We start from the raw sequence: 22,765 nt of genomic DNA on the forward strand, positions 1-22,765 counted from the left end.
ATGCTTTTCCTCTGAGGATGCATACCCTGCCTGCCCACCAGAGTGTGGACTTGAGAGAGCTCTAAAAACGTATCATGCGATACAACTTGCCGTGTGTAAAGTGAGAAGGTTAAATGGATGCTGTTGCCTAAAGAAAAACACCTATTTACCGGGCCGTGCAAGACATTTGGCTCGTGCGGACATGTAAAGAGAGCCCGATCAGCCACTAAGCGGTTCTGAAATCAAGCGGCGAAACCCAGGAGACCGGAGGATGACCGCGTTGGCTTTTCAGAGAGTGTGCAATATTGCTAGGCCGCGGTCGGGAATAGCAATGCGATTTCTCCCTACTTTTGTAGTGTTCTGCTCATCTGTTTGATCTGTTTGAGTTCTGTTATGCAAAAGTTGGCTGCGAACACAGAAATACCTAGAACTGCCAGTGCTGAAGTGGAGGGAGGTGGTCCCACCATGCCACAATTCAGAGGATTTCCATCCTACCGGCTGTCGTCCACGGGACGTACTTCTATTTGCCAGTGACAAGACACTAAAGGGATTGGACATGGTCAGGCTGGAAAAAAGAAGGTTCAGGATGTGAGAATGATGTTAGAGCGATCCAACAGAGTAGTAATACGGGGTGTGAGCCCCCTCAAGTGTATTGTTTTGTGCGCCATGACTCCCGGGAGCAAAGTCTACAGGGATTGAGTAATACGCTCAGAGCGCAATACCCCAGAGCGCAATATAAATGGGACCTTCAGAACCATTAGAGTTGCCCCCAAACAGAATGGGCAAACTGGAGGAGGCCATTCGTTCTCCATTTCCATCTCATCAGTCTTCATCCTGGAAGGACAGAGCGGGAGTTGGGTTGGGCTTTCTGCACTAGATTAGAGGGTGGAGGACCTAGAACATCTTTAGGTCTTGAAGACCGTGAATCTCGGCTTTCGATGCTCTTCATGTTCATACCTTCTTGCCCCCCTGTGTGTGATGGCCCAGTCGGAGAGCTTGTTGGGGAAATGCAAGAGGAGTCAGAGTCCTTAGCCATAATATTAGCAGGTGCAGGCAGGATACCCAACCCTTCATGAGATGGCATCCGTCACGCCTCACACCCGAGGGGCGGGCACCATCACCACACACGTGTGTGCAAAACGAACGTTCTGCAAGCTCACGTGAGCCGCACACTTCCCGAAGGCTAGTAAGTACAGTCAGGGGTATTTTGTAGTCAATCCGTGTCCAGAACCTGCTGTCTGCTCCTTGTATTCCTAGAAGTCTACTACGGTGCGCGGCACAAAATAAGCATGCACGGAGCATAACACGTTGATTTATGTGCTGAATGGAACAAAAGCTAAATGTAAAGCTTGTCAAACTGCAAAAATGGATACCATGAAAGGAACAGGATGTCGCCTTCCTGAAATGTATCAAAGAAGGAAGAGATGTCAAGAGATTTCCACCCATTCATTCATTCCCACACTTACGAACACCTTTCACGTGCCTGGTGCTGTGCAAAGGTGGGTGGGGGTCCCAGGAGTGTCCAGTAAGGATCTAGTGTTGGGCCTCGTGGTGTCACTGTAAGAGAGAGGACTTGATAAACAACACTGAGGGTGGAATTCATTTTATACTTGTTGCGTTTACAAAGAAAGTCAGTCAACTTTGAAAGTTTGCTGTTGATTTGAAACAGCAGGACAAAGTGCCGGGAAGTGAGCTGCTCTTTAAAAATATTTTTTTTAACATTTATTCATTCTTGAGAGTCAGAGTACAAGCAGGGGATAGGCAGAGACAGAGGGAGACACAGAATCCAAAGCAGGCTCCAGGCTCTGAGCTCTCAGCACAAAGCCCGACGTGGGGCTCGAACCCACGGACCGTGAGATCATGACCTGAGCCAAAGTTGGATGCTCAACTGACTGAGCCACCCCAGCGCCCCTAGTGAGGTGTTCTTTAGAGAGAGCAGGTTTGAGGACGGAGACGGAAAACATGTCAAGCAGATGGGACTGAACGTCCCTGTGGGAATTCCCATCGGGAGACCAGCCTCTGCCCTTCACTTCCCCACAGGCCTGAAGATTGAACGTCCTCTCATCCAGAGCCATTCACTGCCACCCTCCTGCTGGGATGGGCTCTGCAACACCCAGTTCAGACCCTCAGCCGAGGGGTTTGAAGCCACAGGAAGTCCCGAGGTCTGATCTCTGAGGGCAGGCAGAGGAGAGCAGTGCTTTGAGAATTTGGGTATTTCGTGCCCCGGGGCAAATGCTTTCCAGTGAAGTCGTTGATCGCATCAGAAGGTCAGGCTCCTATTCCTGTCAAGAGACCCGGTTAATGAGGGGCCTTCAATGAACAGGGCTATCCGGAAAAGGCACGCAAGCAGACCCCTGAGTCGTGGAAACTGTCATCTCAGGTGAGGGCACTTACTTTCTGCCAGTCTCTGATGCACCTTGGTTCCCAAATCTCTGCGGTTGGGGCACAGGCAATATAGCAGAGGCACAAAGACGGGAGGAGGGATGTAAGCTTATACTTCCTAAGCCGCCACTTGGTACTCAACCCCAGGCAGAGCCTTCTCCATATACTATTTAATACTCAGGTCAATGCTGTGAAGCGGGTAATACGATCCCAACATTAGAGCTGAGCTGTCTGTTCAGAGTACTCGGGCCACCGTCCCTCCAGTAATGAGTGGTAGGTCCAAGGATCAAACTCCGGGTCTCACGGAGGCCTACACCTTCGCTCTCCTCTCCTGTCCACCTGGACTTACCTTGACTTAACATTAAGGTGGCTACCCTCATAGGGTAGGGTGACCCAATCTGCCTAGGGCACCTCTGGCTTATGTTTGTTGGATGGAAAAAAATGAATAATAGCATCCCCCTTCACTCTCAGAAAGTATCCCAATTTAGACGATAAATTCTACGATCACTCCACCTAATCAGGTTTGGGTTGAAATAGATGCATTTATCAAAACCACAGCTCCAAACTGTGGGTACAAATTATAATTTGGCTGGAAATGTGCATCCGGCATCCTACTATGCAAATGTAATCATCCAGGAAATCTATTCAGATGCCCTACATGGAAGGCAGCCAGCCTGGAAGTGGTTCCGCCCCGCCATGATTTGGAGTCCCGCGAAGGAGACTTTGCCATCTGGTGGGCTGGACTGGCTCCCCGGCTACGATTCCGGTCGCATGGTTGCTGGAGGCCAAGTCTCAGGCAACGTGGGAGTCTGTGAACGAGGGGATGGCCTGTGGCTACCCGTGATTTACATCGGTTGGGAAGTGGTACTGACAGGAGACACAAGACTTGATATGATCCTCACGAGGGCTGGTTAGTAGGGTCACCATGTGCAGCTGGGCAAGTTGTACACTGCACGGAAACACTCAACCCCTGGGACAAAAGAGGGATGCTGTTCTGTATTTTTTTATTAGATGTGGCCGCAAGAGGAGGCAGAGGAGAGGCTCAGAAAAACAAAAAGTGTACTATACTCATAGGTCCTAAAAACGGGGCGCAAAGCATGCCGCAGAGGACCACATGGGAAAGACACCAGGGTGGTTAGGAGGAAGAAGACAGCAGCAGTGGATTCACTCAAGCCATGCCCTTTATTGGGGTCTCTGTGGAAATGCAAGGTGGGGCAGGGCGGGCAGCCTAGGATTGGCTAGTTAGAATAATTTCCGTGGGGTCTGGGCCGTAGGGATGGTCTCTATTTGCCTGGTATCTAGCCCTGGGGTGATCTACACAGAGGAATATTGCCTCCTGGGATATATGGACCAGACAGAGGGGGTCTGGCTCTGGATTGGTTAGTTTGCATATGGATGGCATGCTCCCAGCTGAGCCCTTTTTTATTTCCAAGATTGGCTAGCCCAGAGAAGGACCGGCTCCCCAGCCAGAAAGATTTTTTGAGATGCCAAGAACAACATGTAATTTACATCAGACTTGAAACATTTACAACGTGGATGCCCACACACCCCCCCCCCCTTGCCAGGGCTCCCGCAGTGCCTGCAGGAGGTAGGGGAGTGGGGACTGATGGCCATAAATCGAACCCTTCCAACCTAGCTACCTGCCCTGCAGCTGATAATCATAAATCCCAGGGGGCCTGAGAGGACGATGTATAGCCTAGAACTAGCAGGCTGAGGATCCTAACATAGGATGTCCAATCTTTAGTGTGGGAAGAGCAGAAAGGCCCTCCAATGGACTCTCTGCCTGGCACTATACTAACTAAATAGTCTGTGCTCACCAACACTTAGCACGGTAAGCCCATTCTCCATTTTATTGTTCATTTTTTGGTACTAACTTGTTTTTTAAGTTTTTATTCATTTATTTAGAGATAGCATGAGCCGGGGTGGGGCAGAGGGAGAGAGAATCCCAAGCAGGTTCTGCAGAGTCAGCACGGAGTCTGATGTGGGGCTCAAACTTGCAAAACCGTAAGATCGTGACCTGAGCCGAGATCAAGAGTCAGACGCTTAACCGACTGAGCCACCCCAGTGCCCCTCACTCGCCACTTCATAGATGAGACCACCGAGGCTCAGAGCTGAAGTCTCTGTCCAAACTCACACAGCCCATCGGTGCTACATCAGGGTTTCAAATTCAGGTTTGCCCGACTCAGAGGTGCTCAGGCCACTTGTCATCGGGGGAAATGCAAACCACGGCCACAGCGAGATAACACGTCCCACCTGCTAGGATGGCTGGTCTCAAAAAAAACCAAAAAATAAGCGTTGGCAAGAATGTGGTTGAAAAAGGAGCACTGGTGCACTGTTGGTAGACGTGCAAATTGGTACAACCATTATGGAAAAGACTATGGAGGCTCCTCAGAAAATTAAAAACAGAACTATCATATGACCCGGCAATTCCGTTTCTGGGTATCCACCTAAAGGAACCAAAATCACAATCTTAGGGAGATATATGCCGTCCTATGCTCATAGCAGTCTTAGTCAACACAGCTAAGACATGGAAACAACCTAAATGTCCGTCAGCAGATGGACGGATCAACAAAATGTGGTGTAGACATACAATAGACATCATTCAGCCTTAAGAAGCAGGGATTCCTGCCCTTTGTGACACCATGGCGGAACCTGGAAGGGATGATGCTACATGGAAATGAGCCAGACCCGGAAGAACAGATGCTACGTGATCCCACGTCTACCAGGGATCTAAAACATCCAAACTCACAGGAGCAGAGTGTGACACGGTGGTGGCCGGGGGCTGGAGGAGAGGAGATGTAGCAAAGGGGTCACGGTTTCCGTTACTCAAGACGACTGAGTCATAGAGATCTCGTGCACAGCCCAGCGCCTCTAGTTAACGATACCACGTTGAATACTTAAAGATTTGTGAAGAGGGTAGGCCTTAGGCTAAATGTGATCTCAGAAAAAGAGAAAAGAGGGAAGGAGGGCATTTTAGAGGTGAAGGTGAAGTTGGTGGCATTGGTTATTATGAGAGTTTCATGGGATGTATGCATTAAATTCATGAAGACGTATGTATTAAATACATACAGCTTTTTTCTTGTAATCACACCCCAAGGTTTTCTTTTAAGTCCCTATTCTCTTCTCCCTGGATGCTGAGCTGCCTCATGTAGGGCGCTCGGAGATGCTGTGCTCCAGCCCTTCCTGCCCATATGAGAAATTCGAGGTGGGAAGGGCCGAAATGGCAGGAGGGAGCTCAGGGGTCAGCAGTTCTGCTCCTGTGTGTCCAGGGCTCCCTTTGGAGCCAGCCTGTTTCGGGTCTTGTCCTGAATCTCCTACCATCTATGTCCCCCTAAGGCCCCACTTCTGTGTCTCCCTCAACCCCCGTCTTGGGGCTGTCCCTCCCTACTGCTCAAACGAAAGTACGCCCTGTCATTGGGCCCGTGAACACAGCATGAAGTGATACCAGACCGGCCTCCCTCTCGATCAGAGCAGAAGGCTGAGCTGCCACCAGCACATCATCCCAGTCATCATCCCAGTGGGACCACCTCCTAGGAGGAACTTTGGAAAAGCGAAAGTCCCCTGCCTGCCACCCTCAGTCCCTAAGCTGCCTGCTGTGCTTGGGGACGGACAGTCTGTAGGAGGCCCAGCTGTGCCGACCAAGGGTTTCAGGCCCAAGTGGGGAGCGGGGCTCATGCCTGGCAGCAAGAGTCATCCCTGCCAAATCCCTTCACGAACACATCCCTCTGTGCGCAGAGGTGGCCAGATTCTCAGAAGCTGGGAGGTGTGCATGGGTGGGCGGGGCAAGAACAGGGCAATGTCTGCAAGCCTCTGAGCTGCAAGGAACCAAATGGATCCAACTGTTATCAGGCTCTGGGGGCTCTTTGAGAAATACAGTGCAACTATGGCTTGCGAGCGTAATTCGTTTCAGAAACATACTTGTAATCCAAAACACTTGTATATCGAAGCGCATTTCAAGAACCATTGGCTCAGTTGTGATCACGTGATGTTTGGCATCATGTACTACTCGTATCGCGAGACATCGCTCGTTTATCGAGTTCAAATTTATTAGAAACGTTTGCTCATTTTGCGGCAACACTCGCAGAACAGGTTACTTGCAATCCAAGGTTTTTCTGTGTCTTTCCTCTGCCCGCATCTTGTGCCCTAACATTCTTTCTACTCCATGTATATGGTTGAAAAGAAAAACAAGAAAATATTTACTCTTGGCAGGCATGGAAATTTCCCCCCTTCACCGATGTAAAGTTGTAACTGCCAAATGGATGTGGGGTTGACCTTGTCCACATCCAACCAAGAAGATAAAGCAAAGAAGGGCTTGTATTCCTAGTCCCAGCCCTGGATTGCCCTCTGACCTCGTGGGTCTTCTCTGACCTATGCTCTTTGTTCTCTAAACTTCTGTTCACTGCTATTTCCTGCATTCAACACACGGTCACTGAGATCTAAACAGTGGGCTCAATGCTTTGGATACAGAGGGGAATAAGATGTGGTCTTCTCCTTAAGGAGTTGACATGTGGTGGGAGATATGATAAGAGATTCTTTTCTTTTTAATTTTTTTTAATGTTTTATGTATTTCTTAGTGACGGAGAGACAGAGTGTGAGTGGGGGAGGGACTGAGAGAGAGAGGGAGACACAGAAGCCGAAGCAGGCTCCAGGCTCCAAGCTGTCAGCACAGAGCCTGATGCGGGGCTCGACCCCACAAACCGTGAGATCACGACCTGAGCCAAAGCTGGACGCCTAACCGACTGAGCCACCCACGTGCCCCTAAGAAAGAGATGTTTTAAAAGGAGGAGAGACAGAGGTGAAGGAGGAAGAGAAAGGAGGAGGAGACAAGGGAGAGGAGGGGAGGGGAGAATCATAGCACAGTAAAAGATGGTTGGGTAGTGATGTGTATGAGTTTGGGGACAAAGCAGGAGACATTTACCCTTCTCAGGATCTCCGGGAGGGCTCCCCAGAAGAGGAGGACTATGGAGGGGGCGGAGCTTGTTTATTGAGCACCTGCTCTGGGTCATCCCTGGGGAATCACATCACTTATGTTGCTTCCTTTGCCCCACACTTGACCCCTTGAGGTGGACGTTATCATCCCCGACTTAAATAAGGGGAATCTGAAGCTCAGCCAGGTCAGGCGGCGGCTCCAGGACTGAACTGGGTGTGGGGTCCAGGAGTTGTAGCTTGCTCTGCAACCTCTGATGTGTCTCATTTCTATGAGATTGTCCCGATGGTCCAGAACAAAGAACTCCGGCTTAGTGACAAGAAGGCAGTCACTTCGGCAGCTAGTACTTAGCCTTTCTGAGCCTCAGTTTCCAATTCCCAGCAGGATAACCTTCTGTAAATTCGTGGCTCTCTCGGAGCCTCCATTTCTGAGCCCGGCTTCATGATGGGAATACGATGTTGGGAGGGTAGAACGAGGTATGTGAAGGGCCTGCAGTGCTAGACAAAGAGTGGCCGGTAAGAGATGTTCCCCTACCTTCTCTCCTTGTAGCCCTTCAGACTCACCCCCAGGTAATGAGGGTTCAACTCTTGTCGCTGGTATTGCTGTGTGACTTTGGACATTTCTAGGACTGCTCTGTGCCTCCGTTTTTTCATCTAGAGAGTGAGGAGGCCATGATGCAGACCAAATGAACTGTGTTTGTGAGCGGTTAGACTGCCTGGGCACACAGCAAACTCAGTGCAGGTGAGGCCGAATAAAGAAACCTACATTCTTCATCACTCCGCTCTACTGCGTCTCCACTGAATGCCTCTGACATGAGCTCAGTGCCAGGAGGAGCAGAGGAAAGGGTTTAAATATTCGCTCTTGTACTTGCCTGATGGGCAGAGCTGTGAAAGGCTTGGAAAACCTGGATGTTCAGCAGCAAAGCTGAGGCCTGGGGAGCAGGGAGGCTGGAGTTTTCCAAGCATCCAGAACTTCAGGCCCTGCTAATGGGGATGAGCGATTATTTTTTCTCTTCTGACACCTCTGACTCACAGAAGACTGTGTTAGTCATGCCTTGATCTATAGGATCCCACATACTAAACCCACGGGCTGTGATGTCAACCCCAACTCGGAACAGAGGGTTGTTATGATGCCATCCATCAATGACCCAGTTCGTAGAAGGGAAACTTTACAGAGCGCTAGACCTCAGCAAGGGCTGCGTATTAGAATTATGTATACTGTAAGTAATAGACTTTATACTATAAATATGTGTTAATACTAAGGCTCCACCTTGGTTTTAAATAAAATACCTCATATAAAGGAGGCGCCTGGGTGGCTCAGTCGGTTGAGCATCTGACTTCGGCTCAGGTCGTGATCTCATGGTTTCTGAGTTTGAGCCCCGCATTGGGCTCTCTGCTCTCAGGAAAGAGCCTGCTTTGAAGCTTCTGTCCCTTTCTCTCTCTGCCCCTCTGTCCCCCCACCGCCTGTCAAAAATAAATGAACTTAAAAAAAAAATCCCATATTAAGATATTCTGAGCATTATGGGGGCCTTAGCAGTAAATTATGTGCTTTTAAAGGATGATACATATTGGTGGTTCTCAATGTGAGCTGATTCAGAATCTTCTGGAAGGCTTGTTAAAACTCAGATGACCAGGCCCCACCCCCAGAGTTTCTGATTCTGTAGATCCCGGGTGGAACCTTCTAGCAAGACTCCAGGTGGTGTGGGTGCCGCTGGTTACGGCACCACGTGTCGAGAAGCACTGATCTATAAAATAAATAAAAGTGGGAAATAAAGGTATTATCTACCAAGTCTTCCCTGGAATGTGCCTACTGCTTTTTGGGAGTAAAGAGAAGTTTCTCCACTTCCAACCTGAGCAGTCAATTCCTCCCTTTCTCTCATCCTTCAGCCGTGTGCCACTGACACTTCTTTGCTATGGAAACTGTCCGCACATGTATGTCAACGGGAGTGCCATGCGTAGTTCCACAGGTGTGCAGTGACAAACAAGAAAAACCTGATTTTTAGAGCCTACTAGGTGAGAACGTAGAATGTTCTTTGCTGCCTTTGATGGCGGGTCACGTGGATCAGCCCCCACAGTTGGATTTGAATTTTCTCTCCTTATAACAATCAAGTCAACTGGATTGTTGAACAGGCAAATGACAGCACTGATCTGTAATCAGTGTTTCTAAACCTGTGTCTAAATCCCATGTGGGAATTCGTATTATCATAAGACAAGAATAAGGCTGGCCCGGGTATCCAGTGTCCTAGATTTTGTGATAACGTTCAGTTATCTTTCTTGGACTAAGTAAGTGCATCTATGCATTGATGAAGATGGAAAATAAAATGACGGTTCTTTGGAAGAAAACAATCTTGCTTCACCATTCACCCTAGGATTCTTCTTGGTACATTCACAAGCTCATTTTGCTAATTCTTTTCCATTCTTTGAGTATATAAGTGGCTGTGGTTTCCATGAGCTGTGTAAAAGGGAAAACAACTTTTGGAAGAGATAAACGTAACCCTATTTTTTTTTAAGTTTATTTATTTTAAGAGAGAGAGAGAGAGATTGGGAGAGAGAGAGAAGGCACACACATGTGAGCGGGGCAGAGGCAGAGAGAGAGAGGGAGAGAGAGAGAATCCCAAGTAGTCTCCATGCTATCAGCACAGAGCCTGACACGGGGTCCGATCCCATGAACGAAGAGATCAGGATCCAAGCCAAAGTCAAGAGTTAGATGCCCAACCGACTTGGCCACCTGGGCGCCCCAAATGTAAGGCTATTTTTCAAATGATCTCAGAAATGGTCAAGTTAGCAATAGAAAAATTTCACCCTTTCATCAGACTTAGGGTAATGAGTGAACTTGCATTCTCTTTGGGAGGTGTCCTCAAACAGACTTTCTTTAGCAGCTGAAGAATTGGTCTGTGTGTGCTAGAAATCTTAGGACTGGAGAGGACAGAGAGACCAAGTCTGGTTTCCGTTTTATCTATTCTCTCCCACATATTTCCCCTTTAGTTCATACCTCTCGTTTTCTGTACATTTGAAAAAACACAGTGCACCAGTGTGGTCTGATCCCAGTGGTTCAGTGTTTGAAATTGGTGTTCGCAGCCTACAGGTTTCAGGCTACTGATTGTACTTTTAATTGTAAACTTATTTTATTAATACGGTTGCCTTTATAGGAATGCAAGCTCCGAGATGACAGGGACTATATATAATTTGTTCTCCTTTCTCTTTCTAGCACCTCTCATAGTGTCTGATCCATTAGAGGCACTTATTAAATAGCCCCAAATTATTCACTGAATGAATAACTCAGTGAAAAAACAGAGGGGCCAAGATTCAAAGGATGAGTAGGCATCAGCCAGGAGAAAAGACAGGGAAAAGGATTCCAGGCAGTGGAAATTGCATGTGCAAAGGTCCTGTGGGTGATAAAGGAGTGGCGCTTAGGAAAGACTAAGCATTTTTCCAAATGGCCAAAGGTAGAGTTTGGGTGTATGATGAGAAACAAGTCTGAGGAGGAAGAGGTTATTCGTGTGATAGAGAAAGTTACCCATTCTTTGTGTCTTAGTTAGTTGAGTCTCTGATGCTGATTTCTGAATCCCAGTGCACTGACAGGATCATCTATCCTAAATTCCCATCGAAGGGGTAATCGGAATTTCAGCCAAGCTCAGTCCTAATTCCAAGGCACTGATAGCTAAAAAAGTGCCACTTAGTGAGTACTTAGTATGTACCAGGCAGTGTACTAAGCCCTTTACATAGATGCATTCATTCCTCTAATCATGTGTCTGCTGTGCCTGGCTTTTCTGGAATAGGATCTTACCTTGAACCAGCAGTCTCTTGCTAAGAGTCAGATTTCAGTGGCCCAAAACAGCTCCCTTTCAACTGCCGTCCCTGGATTTCTCATGGCTGTGCTCTGCCTGAAGGAACCTCAGCAGCCCTGGAATTAGGATTGAGCTGGCTGAAATCTGTTCACCCGTATGAACCCAAGACAAAGCTATCGAAAGAGTAGATCAATGCAGCCTTCCAGACTGATGCCAAAGATCCTTGGTTTTCTCTAGGATTTCAGTTCCAGGTCAGCAACTTGAGTGCTTAGCTGGACGGATAAGAAGACTAACAGAGTGGCTTTGGAGTCAGGGAGACCTGAGTGTGACCCCCAGCCTTATCACGTACAAGCCGTATTACCTTGGACAAGTTCCTTTCCCCGTCTGAACCCCCGTTTTCGGGCATAAAAGGGAAATAAAAGTATTTACTCTAAAAGCGGTTTGAGGATTTAACGAAGCACGTAAGCACAGTGCCTGGCATATGGGGAGACAAGGGGACTGTCAGCTGCTGTACTGGCTGTATCGCCAGCCACAGGGGAGAGAAGAGGCTTGCTGTGGAATTCTTACGCTCTAGAGAGAGAAAGGAAAAGAAATTAAAAACAAGTACATGCAGATCTCTATTTGCTGCTGTTGCTGGGAGAATGGATTGCCTTGTTCATCGTATGTTCTGGGTCTGCAGGTAAATTGCAAAATCCTTTTTATTGAAAATTCATTCTGCCTTCCACAAATGTTTATTGAGTCCGTGCTATTTGCTAGGCACGTGGGAGAAACGAGGATAAATTAGAGGCACTCACCTTGGGAGTTGGAGGAGGGAGAGTACAGATTCGCTATACACGTGAGGAAAAGCACACATTGTGCTTAAATACAGAGTGCTGAGTATTATTTACTTTAGATCATTGAGGATCTTGCAAGGGCCTCTCATTGCCTTAGTGAATTAATAGCTCAAGCGGGGGGGGGGTGCTACAAACAGGTGTCCACTGAATTTGGTTTTCCACCCATTGTTATTTACATAAGAATATGTTATCATATAATATCGTGTAGAATACTTGCATGTTTTGCTATTTACATTAATTATATATTATATGACTATATACTATTATTTTATTATCATACTAATATTTTACAAATGGAGTATTATATACTAAAATTACTATTTATATACATGTACATGTTTATATAATACTGATTATACATATACATATACTAATTATATATTCTAATTATACGTATTTATATTTCTGCATTTTATATTATGTAAAATACTCATAGATGCTATATAAATATATAAGTAACCCAGTTACTTATACCATCTCAGTTTGCTACCACAGGTTTCTTTTTATTTAAAGTGGAAACGGTGGGGGGCGCCTGGGTGGCGCAGTCGGTTAAGCGTCCGACTTCAGCCAGGTCACGATCTCGCGGTCCGTGAGTTCGAGCCCCGCGTCAGGCTCTGGGCTGATGGCTCAGAGCCTGGAACCTGTTTCCGATTCTGTGTCTCCCTCTCTCTCTGCCCCTCCCCCGTTCATGCTCTGTCTCTCTCTGTCCCAAAAATAAATAAAAAACGTTGAAAAAAAAATAAAGTGGAAACGGTGGGGCACCTGGGTGGCTGTTAGTTAAGCGTCCGACTTCGGCTCGGGTCATGATCTCGCGGTTTGTGAGTTCAAGCCGCACGTCAGGCTCTGTGCTGACAGCTCAGAGCCTGGAGCCTGCTTAGGATTCTGTGACTCCCTCTCTCTGTCTGCCCCTCCCCCACTTGTGCTCTGTCTCTCTCCCTCTCTCAGAAAATGAACAAACGTTCAAAAAATTTTTTAAAAATAAAATGGAAATGGTAAAGTTCTGCTTGGGTGAGATACTAGATACGTTAATCGAATCTGTGCTCTACTCCTACTCTGCAATGCTAAAGGACGTAGCAATCTGCAAACTGATGAGGGACTTCCCTGTCACATCACATTCCGGTTTCTCATGCATTCATTCATCAGGTGTTACCAAATCCGTTTTATGTGTCAGGCTCTGCCCTGGGCACTGGGGTACAGAGCCAGATATATGGCGCGGTCCCTGGCCTCATGGGGCTCACAGACAGATCAGTTAGCAGCCACAGAAAGCCGTGGTGGCCGCTGTCCCAGAGGAAGGAACCCCAGGTCTATGGTAGCAATAAAGGAGGGAAGAAGGGAAGGTGGAGGCAAGCGCCTGGGGGAGGTTTTCTAGAAGAGGAGTTGCCTAGGTGGTGGGGGGCCGGGGCGGGGGGGAGGGGCTGTGGTCTGAAGAAGAAAGTGGAAGGACAGACATGGATAGGGAGGGGACAGCCTGTGAGAAGCTAGTGTCGATGCTAAAATAGCATTACACGTTCATGAGAATGGGATTGTGAATTTGCTGCTTCTGCTGATGTAATAATAATAGCAAGAAAACATAACAGCATTGAAAGTAGTAGTGACAGCAAATACTGAGCATTCTAAGCCCTTGGATGCGTGATATCAAATCGTCCCACAAAAACCTTATATATAGCATTACACTCTCCATTTTAAGATGAAAGACCAGAAGAACTGACATGTTACTCAACGTTGCTCAACTGGTGGGTACAGGAGATCAAAGTCTGCTATCTTACCCTACTGGCCTTGGACTGGGTGCCTAACCTCTGTGAACCTCAGTCTCCTCCTCATGAAAATTAGGTTCGAGGTTCGTTCTGAGGACACCACGGAATGAGGGTCACACAGCACCGGGCTCGGCGAATGGCAATCGGGGGTGGATCGAGGGCCGTGTCTTGTTAGGGAGCAGAGACTGGGGAAGTGGAGGGAAGCCATGTTAGTGAGATAGACTGGGCCACCTGCCAGAGGGCCGGCCCGTGGGATAAACCGAAGGGTGTGCTTTTCTTTCTGAAAGCCAGTGATAGGCATTGGGAAGCTTTGCGACCAGTCACGAGATGCTCAGGTTGAGTTTGAGAAAAACTACTCTGTCCAGAGGGTGACGTGGACACAGCCAGGCCAGCCAGAAGGGTGGTGTCATAATCCAGGTGAGGGAACGCAACAACCCAGACTACGAAGTGATGGTCACAAGGGTGTGGAGTGGATGCAGTACACTAACTGGATGTGAGGCCGAGGGACCAAGAGGAGTCCGGCGACCCCCAGACTCCTGACTTCAGCCGAGGGACAGGCGAATGGTACAGTTTTCATCCACTGAGGCAGGAGGTACAGGAAGAGGAATGTTACGGGTTGAACCATGCCCCACCCCACTGATGTGGGGAAGTCCTGAGCGCCACTATCTCAGAATGTGTCCTTATTCGGCAGTAGGGTCCTTAGAGAGGTAATCAAGTTTAAATGATAGGACTGGCGTCCTTCTGAGAACGGGGGGAATCTGAACACAGGTTGGCGTAGAGGGAAGACCATGTGAAGAGGCCTTGGGAGAAGAGAGCCATTTATAAGCCAAGCAGAGAGAGTGGGATCAAACCCTTCACTCGTAGTCACTGGAAGGACGCAACCCTCCCGACGCCTTGATTTTGGACTTTCTGACCTCCACAAGTGGGAAGCAAATTTGTTGGCTGAGCCACCCAGTTTGTGGTATTATGTTACAATAGCAACCGGCAAATCAATGCAAGGAGTAAGTCATTTGCAGATGGCCAAGAATAATGTTTTGGATGAGTTGAATTCGATGTGTTTTTGGAGAGCCAGGTAGAGACAGACAGCCCAGTGGTCATTCAGTACACAAATCTGAGGCTCGGTGGGGGGGGGGGGCCCAGAGATAGAGATTAGGGTGCCCTGTTGGTTCCCGATACTTCCACATCCATCCACAGCACAGTGTGACCAGTACATAATAGGAATTTGGAAAAGTAGCTGTGTGAATAAAAGCCATGTTGGCCTAAGGACAGTGGGCAGGAGGGATCAACTAGTTCTGATGTTTCATCCCAGCACAAAAGAGGTTAACCCTCTAAACCCTGTCGAGTTTTAGAGGACTGCTGCACTGGTTGTTGATATTTCTGCTCACCAAGAAGGAGAGTCCCGTATTTGTTCTCTAAAATCAAATGAAAAAAAAAAAAAAAAACAAATTAACCAAATACCAAAGCTATTCTTAGAACACAGAATGATAGCCTGTCTGGAGTCTTAGGTTCATGCCCATGTCCTAAAATGTTGACCTCCAAATCAGTAACAGGTCTATTTTAGGCAGCAGCTTCAAAATCTGCTTAGCTTAAAATGTCAAAATAAGTAGACAGCAAGGCATTATAGAAAATGGCAAATAACTAGAAGTTAGGAGACCTTGCTTTGAATCTCAGATCTGCCTCTGAAAACTGAGTCACCTTAACCTTTCTGAGTCACCTTTCCCTCGTCTGTAAAACAATGATGGGGTGGGGATAATTGGATGATTTTCCAGCTCTGACATTCTATGATTCTCTCAGTGTTGCCTTTCATTGCGAATGCTGGGAAGAAAAAAAAAAAAAACATTTCCAGAAATAGGCCTGCCAACCTGATTTAGTCCACCAACATGAAGGCATGTAATGAAGTGTTAGGCAGAAGTTGCATTTCACAGGTGACTTTGGTAGAATAATTTCTGCCTCCTTAAGATGGCAGGTGGAAAACTGGAAACAGTACTTGGTTTTGGAAGGCACCTTAATTACCAGCAAACTGGGTTTTACTGGAAGATTTCTGACTTCCCATGATCGCAGGATTTTGTCCAATGACTTACATTTCTGACCCTGTTGAAACAGGACATGGAAAACCACCCGTGTCTAACTACATGTGTAATTTCTCTTAGATCCCTCAATATTTAAACCTCATGTATTGGGCTCTTCCTCATATGCCTGGACATCCCAGCCCCAAAGGAGTACAGATGATTCAGATTTACGGAGTGCCTCATTTTAAGTGTCATGTGTTATGCCAGGTGCTTGACCCGTGTGACATATTGCCTCATTTGACACACCGTGTAGCCGATCCCGTCACCGTATCTTCTCCGCGGTCAACATTGCTGACGGTTGTTGACTTAGGGCTTCCGTCCGGCTGTGGGAGCATGCTTGCCTCCACAAGCCAGAGGTGCCTGGGAGATACCGCTGTAGAAGCAACCTCCGACTGATACAGAGGGGAATTCGGGGGATCAAAATACTCCAGCCTCCTCACCATGTGGTTGGGATACCTCTGAGTGTATTCTACACTTGTGCACGGGGGTCCTCAGAGGGACCGAGTTCCAGTTACCCACTGGGTGCTGCCTTGAAAGCACACCCTTTATTGGCCGCCTTCGATTTGTGTCTTGATACCCTGGTATTTCCTGTGGTCATATTCCAGATGAGGTACTTGCTCTCAAATCTTTGCGTCGGGGTCGGCTTCGGGGGGGAATCCAAACCCAAACAGCTCCCGGGACCCGTATGGAGCAGGTACCATTACTGCTAAGGTTAGATGAGGAAACTGAGGCTCAGTGTGGTTAAAATGATAGTTGTTGAGTCTTGATACCGTGGCTTTGCTGGCTTACGTGGACTTTCCTCCACCACCCCTAGTTGTCGGCCAAGGGAGGCTCTGTCCCCCCCGGGGACATCTTGACATTGCTGGTGATCAAAACCGAAGGGAGCTATTGGCAGCTAGCAGGTGGAGGCGGGACATGCTGCGTAGGCACCTTACAAAGCCCAGCGGAGCCCGACAAAGACTCATCCAGCCTCAGAGAGGTCAATAGCGGCAAGGTTGGGAAGTCCTGCCCTACACCCAGCGAGACCGGTTGTCGGGCGGTGACCCTCCCGTGTGACCGGTGCCTTGTGTTTCGCTTCCAGGGTCAAGCTGTGGCTCAGCTGTGTTCCACTGTCCGCAATGTGACTGTCTTTGGAACAGCTTCCACTTTCAAGCACGAAGCAATCAAAGGCTCCATGACCCACCTCTTTGACAGAAATGCAGACTACGTGCAAGAAGTGAAAAGGTAAGGCGTGTCCTCTAGGGAGGGCCAGGTTGGTCCTTGCTTTTCTGCCTCTTAAAAAAGCCAGCGGCACTCATTTAGATGAGGGCCGGTGATAGTAACAGTGACAGTAATACTAGGAAACATACGCCGGGGGCTTGGTAACACCAGCTCTGTGCTGAACACTTCACACGTATGAGCTCGTTGGATTCTCCCAACCCTGTTGGTACCGCCACGTGGAGAGGGCGATACTGAGGAGCAGTGCGGTCGGGTGACCGGCCGGCGCGAAATTACGATAGCTGCTCTAACGCGACCTGAACGCAGAGAGGGTTATTTCTCATTCACTCACATACCAGACCAAGGACACGCGGACTCCAACCTGGGTGTGACCGAGGGCCGCCGAAGGGCCAACATGGTGACGTGATCAGATTGGAGTTTTGAGGAGTGCAGAGAATGAAGGGGGGTGGGGGGTGGGAGGCTGCAGGCAGGGAGATCATGTTGTTGATCTCCTACAGCGGGGAACATTGGTGTCTAACCTGACTCACGATCCAGGAGCCACCGGCTATGGCCTTGTGCACGTCAACACAGGGAATCAGGTAGAAAACCCAGCTGCCTTGAGATGATTTGTGGGTCACACCTCTGCTGCTGCCCTTCTCCACCCCCAGCTCCTGAGGGGTTTCAGAGGTGTCTCAGGGCCGTTTTTCTGGTCTTTTCTTTGCCCAACAGTAAGTTGTAAGATACAGAGAAATTCAGCCGTCCATCTAGCCTCATACTAAAGAACTTACTGCAACCTGAAGGACTAGAGGAAGACAGGTCTGGTGAGGGTGACAGACTGAGACCAGATTAGGTGAAATTTGGGGAGTTTTTTGGAAAGGAGAGCCTTCTGATGGTCTGGATTTTCAGATTTGTTTAAAAAAATTTTTTTTTTCATGTTTATTTTTGAGGGAGAGAGAGAGAGAGAGAGAGAGAGAGAGAGAGAGAGACAGAGTGTGAGCAGGGGAGGGGCAGAGAGACAGGGAGACAAAGAATCCGAAGCAGGCTCCAGGCTCCGAGCTGTCAGCACAGAGCCCAATGCAGGGCTCGAACTCACGAAACGTGAGATCATGACCTGAGCTGAAGTTTGCCACTTAACCCACTGTGCCACCCAGGAGCCCCTCCGATTTGTTTTTTTTTTTTAATTTTAAAGATTTGCACAGAGTTCAAGTCTGTCCAGATATCTCCAGTAGGACATGGAAAGAGAGCTCCAAAACTTGCTATTAGAAGTTCACCACCTGTTTCTCAGATATGTAGATACTGCAGGCATATTTTAAAAACTTCCGGCATAGACTTGCGCCTATTTCCATAACCCTCAGGTAGCTCTTCCTTTTTGTAACTTGCATCTCTGGAGTTGTGATCGGGAAAATGGACTGCCAGTGTCCCTCCAGCAGTCTTTGCCTTTATCCCCTTAAGTGATATTTTGGCAAACATCCTTTCCTCCATTCGTACCCTGACCTGCTTACTACCAAGTGTCTCTGATGGGCCAGGGGCTGTGCTAGGGCAGAAGATCCGGCAAAAAACCACCTTGAGCGTCACTATCTTTGTGGAGCTTTGAGTCTAGTTGGGGAAGAGGGATAAAAACACTATTTTAAAAATGGGTTGGTTTATGCTTTTGATACGTGCTCTGATGGAGACATACAGGCTGCTGGTGAACATATGCAGACAGGGAGATTAGACATAGCATCCGTCCAAGAGTGAGACTCGGGCTGAGCATTAAAGGATGAGAAACGGGCCAAAGGAACAGCATTTCTGACCAAGTTGAATAGCACGTGCTAAGGCTCAGGGTCAGGAAAGACTTGGTTAAATTCAAGAATCTGAAAGGAGACCAGAGCAGCTGGGGGTACTACAGTGTGGGAAGCAATGGGAAAACCGGGTCAGGAGGTAGCTACTCTTCTGAAAAAGTGACAGTCTGGGGCACCTGGGTGGCTCAGTAGGTTGAGCTCAGGTCACAACTTTGGCTCAGGTCACCATCTCCTGGTTTGTGGGTTCAAGCCCTGCATTGGGCTCTGTGCTGACAGCTCGGAGCCTGGAGCTTCAGATTCTGTGTCTCCCTCTCTCTCTGCCCCTCCTCTGCTCACGTGCTCACTCTCAGAAATAAATAAATACTAAAATATCAAAAAAAAAGGGACAGTCTGCCTTCCCCATTTTCCATGGAGAATTTTCCCATCCCCTTATCCCTTTACTGTCCTCCCTACCTTCCTAGCCCCCGAGTCAATGATTCCTGCTGAGTCAGAGGAGCAGAAAGGGACAGCATCTGAGACCCACGTTCCCACCACCTTCTTTCAAATGCGACTTCCGACAATTCCTTATGTTTTTAAGCAGAGACCCTGGGATTCAATTAAAAATCACTAGGAAGCCACAGAAAGGTTCATTCTCTCTCCCACCACCCCTGCCCTCAGGAAAAAATCCAAAGGAACAGGCACCTGCTGCCTGTTGCAGAACCAAGTAAATACTTTGGCTTCATGGTAGGTGTTCAACATATGCCAACAAGGTGAATTATAGCATTGTCTGTTACAGTGAGATTTCAGAACCAGCCTCCATTATCAACAGGAGGAAAACACTTCAGTGCATTATGCGACACCCACGCGCTTGAATATTATGCAGCCCCTAAAAAAAAAAAAAAGATAATTATGAAGATTCTGTCACAAAATGAAAAAATACCCACGGTAGCATATTGAGTGGGAAAAAAAAAAGCAGAATGCCAAATTCCAGCTACACTGTGATCACAGCTTTGTATAAATTCTTGGCGCATAAAGACAAAAAAAAAATGAAAGTGGTGGGAAAAAATCTAAACACTAATATGCAGCAGGAGTAGAATGCAGAGTGATTTCTCTTTACTTTTTGGACCACGGGTATTGTTTGTTACAGCGTTTGGTGGTGATTCACCAGGAAAAAATAATATTAACATAAAATTTCTTGAGATGCAAACTCTTTGTTTTAATTTTTTTTTTTTAATGTTTATTTGTTTTTGACAGAGAGAGGGAGACAGGGCATGAGGAGGGGAGGGGCAGAGAGACAGACACAGAATCCGAAGCAGGTTCCAGGCTCTGAGCTGTCAGCGCAGAGTCGGACGCAGGGCTCGAACCCATGAGCTGTGAGATCATGACCTGAGCCGAAGTCGGACGCCCAACCGACTGAGCCACCCGTGTGCCCCAAGATGCAAGCTCTTTTATAAGCCAATCAACTGCTAAGCTGCTTTGAACCCGTTCTCAGCCTTCCAGCAGGCATTGTAAAGGGAATGGGGGCAAAGTGTTTCTAACACAGACCCACCCTTTACGTCACTCACCCCTTCTCTGTCTGACTATGGTTGGACCAAACAGAAGAGTGAGAAGCTTTGGATTCTGTGCATCCAGCAGTAAGGACTTCAAAAATAGAGGAGAGAAAGACGAGAGAGATCACCGAGGTGGGCAGCCCCCAGCGGGGAGCATGATGGACGGGAAGCATCTAAGTAGGTAGAGGGAGGTGGGGAGCGAATCCCAGCAAGGTGTGCGGGCACGAGCAAGGCGGATAATTGCACCCGGCTTTGCTGGTCTCCTCCACTCTGCTGACCCATACGATTAGACCATCGTTCATGCACCTCGGGTGGTGCTGTGAGGGCAAAGTGCCTCGTTTTATGGGTAAAGAAACTGAGGCAGCGGAAATCGATGAGGTGTAATCACTCAGAGAGAACAGAGAATGTGATCGAGAAAGGATTCCTAGAGGTGGTATTGACAAGTAATTGTCAACATTTACTAAGAAGCCTCCTATGGTCCAGGGACGGTGCCTGGCACCCTGTGAAAAGCCTCTTGTGCACGGGGTACTGTGCTCAGCCCCCTGTGAGAAGCCTACTATGTGCCAGGAACTGCACGCTGCCTTCTGTGCGCCAGACCCTTATGTGTGCCACACACTTCTCTGGGAGAAGCCTGCCCTGCACCCTGTGCCGGGCACCCTGCAATGACCTCATCCTCCCATCATGAGCTTGGAAGTGGTTAAAGTGATGGCGCAGATGAGTTCTCAGAGAAAAAGGAATTCAGAAAGAGAAGCACTGAGCGGAGAGCCAAGGATCCAGCTGGAGATGAAAGTAACAATAAAGGGGGAATTAATTTCTTGGCAAAGTCAAGGGCTTCTCTCCCAGGAACGGCCCTGGTGGCCCTACCGCCGCTCAGGAGGGATTCTTCACTGGATCCACGTGGGCGGGAAGCAAAGAGGGGCATCGTGATAAAGGGCCGAAGGGTTGGGGACCCAGGAAGGACAGGCATGGGAGCCTTCGATCAGCCATTCCCAAATATCTTTCTGCTGAATTGGGCCCAGAGCATCTCTGAGCTGGGGCTCTTTCTGTTTGGGCTTTGAGTATGTGGAGATTTATGACAACAGGAGAAAGCCCTCCCCCCCCCGTCTGCTTCTGTGTAATTATGATTACACACACACAGGCAAGGCGGACACCCCCAGAGATTTTCAGCGGGGGTGGGGGGAGGTGCTAAGAAATGAGGATGGCCCCTGACCTTCTGAGGGGCTGCCTAGCTCTGCTTGTGAATTTCATGATCGTTCCATTAAAAGGAGCTGCTAAGGTGCCCTTCACTGTGAATATGAGCAAGGGAGGCCCTGATTCCAAATAGACCCGACTGAGTCCCATTCCGTCTAATCCCCTGGTTGGGCTTGTAATGATTGAATGGGGGTGGGGCACTTTATCCATTTTGAAACTCACCTGCAGGCTGCCCGGGGAGCAGCCCCCAGCTTTGTGCAGCCCCTGCTGGGAGCCCGTGTGCCCACTAGTGGCAATGACGGTCACCAGGGCTGACCACAGCTCATCTTAGGAAAGCCGGCTCTGCCTCTGGTGCCCTCACTTGGTTTCTAGATGTAATGGATGTAATGGGTCAAACCAGAGTCCCCTCCCCGCTGCCCCGCCCAAATACCATTCCCTGCAGTGGCCCCTTCAGTATGTTGCCTGACCCCGTGGAGCCTCAGTTTTCTCATCCATTACGTGGGGATGATGATGGCCCCTGGGTTACAGGGTTGGCGTGAAGCGTCCTCAGTGAGACGGGACTCAGGAAGCGCTCAGCACTGTGGCTGGCACCTCGAAAGTGCACTTGAACGTGGGACACCTTGTGCTAGCAGGGTCAAGGGTAGCCAGCCTCTGCTCTAGTGGTTTCTGGGCTGGCGGCTCCACCCACCCTAATGGTTGTTTGGGCTAATGGTTGGGGTTGTTGACGTTTTGCAGTCTTTTGTTTATACTCTCCCCACACTGAAAGAATTCTCTTTAAGTTGGCCCACTCTGAAAAAATAAAAAAAGCTACTGTGGACCCAGAAGCTACCCTGAGCATCATGTTCCATGTGCAGAAACTCACCCAGGCTTCACAGAGGAGCCTGGGGCGGGTGTTATCAGCTGCATTCCCTTCCACAGTTGGGGACGCTGAGAGGCTAAGGAATTCACCTGAGGTCACACGGCAAGTAAGAAGCAAACGAAGTGCTAAATACTGAGATGAAATTCAGATTCCTGAGCCCAGTGCCCTAGGGCCCTAAGGCCACCCTCACCCCCGCCCACCACCCCCATGTTAGTTATCAGCTGTGGCAGACACTCTTGTGTCCTTCTGGAAGGAGACAGTGTCCAGACAGGGCCTCCCGTTACCATGGGTGGTGTCCCAGAGCCTCCTCCTTGGGTCTATTCGATGCTCACTGCCCCAGGTCAGCCTATCACAGTGTCTTCTGCGGAATGCCTTTCCTTTGGCACCTGGCCGATTCCTCTCCCCCATTAGCACTCAACAGAAGGACCATCTTCTGTCTCCCCAAGCGGCTCTGCTGGAGCTATGGTGATTAGGTCT

The 22,765-nt window shown here is 48.6% G+C and overlaps 1 protein-coding gene across 1 annotated transcript in view; it reads left to right on the forward strand.

The window, feature by feature from the left end:
* The first annotated feature begins 16,416 nt into the window (after positions 1 to 16,416).
* Positions 16,417 to 22,765, forward strand: part of LOC125916254 (synaptic vesicle membrane protein VAT-1 homolog-like) — an 86,745-nt gene continuing 80,396 nt past the window's right edge. The window contains exons 1-3 of the mRNA XM_049622386.1: positions 16,417 to 16,425; positions 16,546 to 16,725; positions 16,813 to 16,955. Of these exons, the coding sequence (XP_049478343.1) occupies positions 16,417 to 16,425; positions 16,546 to 16,725; positions 16,813 to 16,955 (332 nt within the window). The remainder of the gene's footprint in view (positions 16,426 to 16,545; positions 16,726 to 16,812; positions 16,956 to 22,765) is intronic.

This window comes from Panthera uncia (assembly GCF_023721935.1).
Source record: "Panthera uncia isolate 11264 chromosome E2 unlocalized genomic scaffold, Puncia_PCG_1.0 HiC_scaffold_20, whole genome shotgun sequence".
Classification (NCBI taxonomy): Eukaryota; Metazoa; Chordata; class Mammalia; order Carnivora; family Felidae; genus Panthera; species Panthera uncia.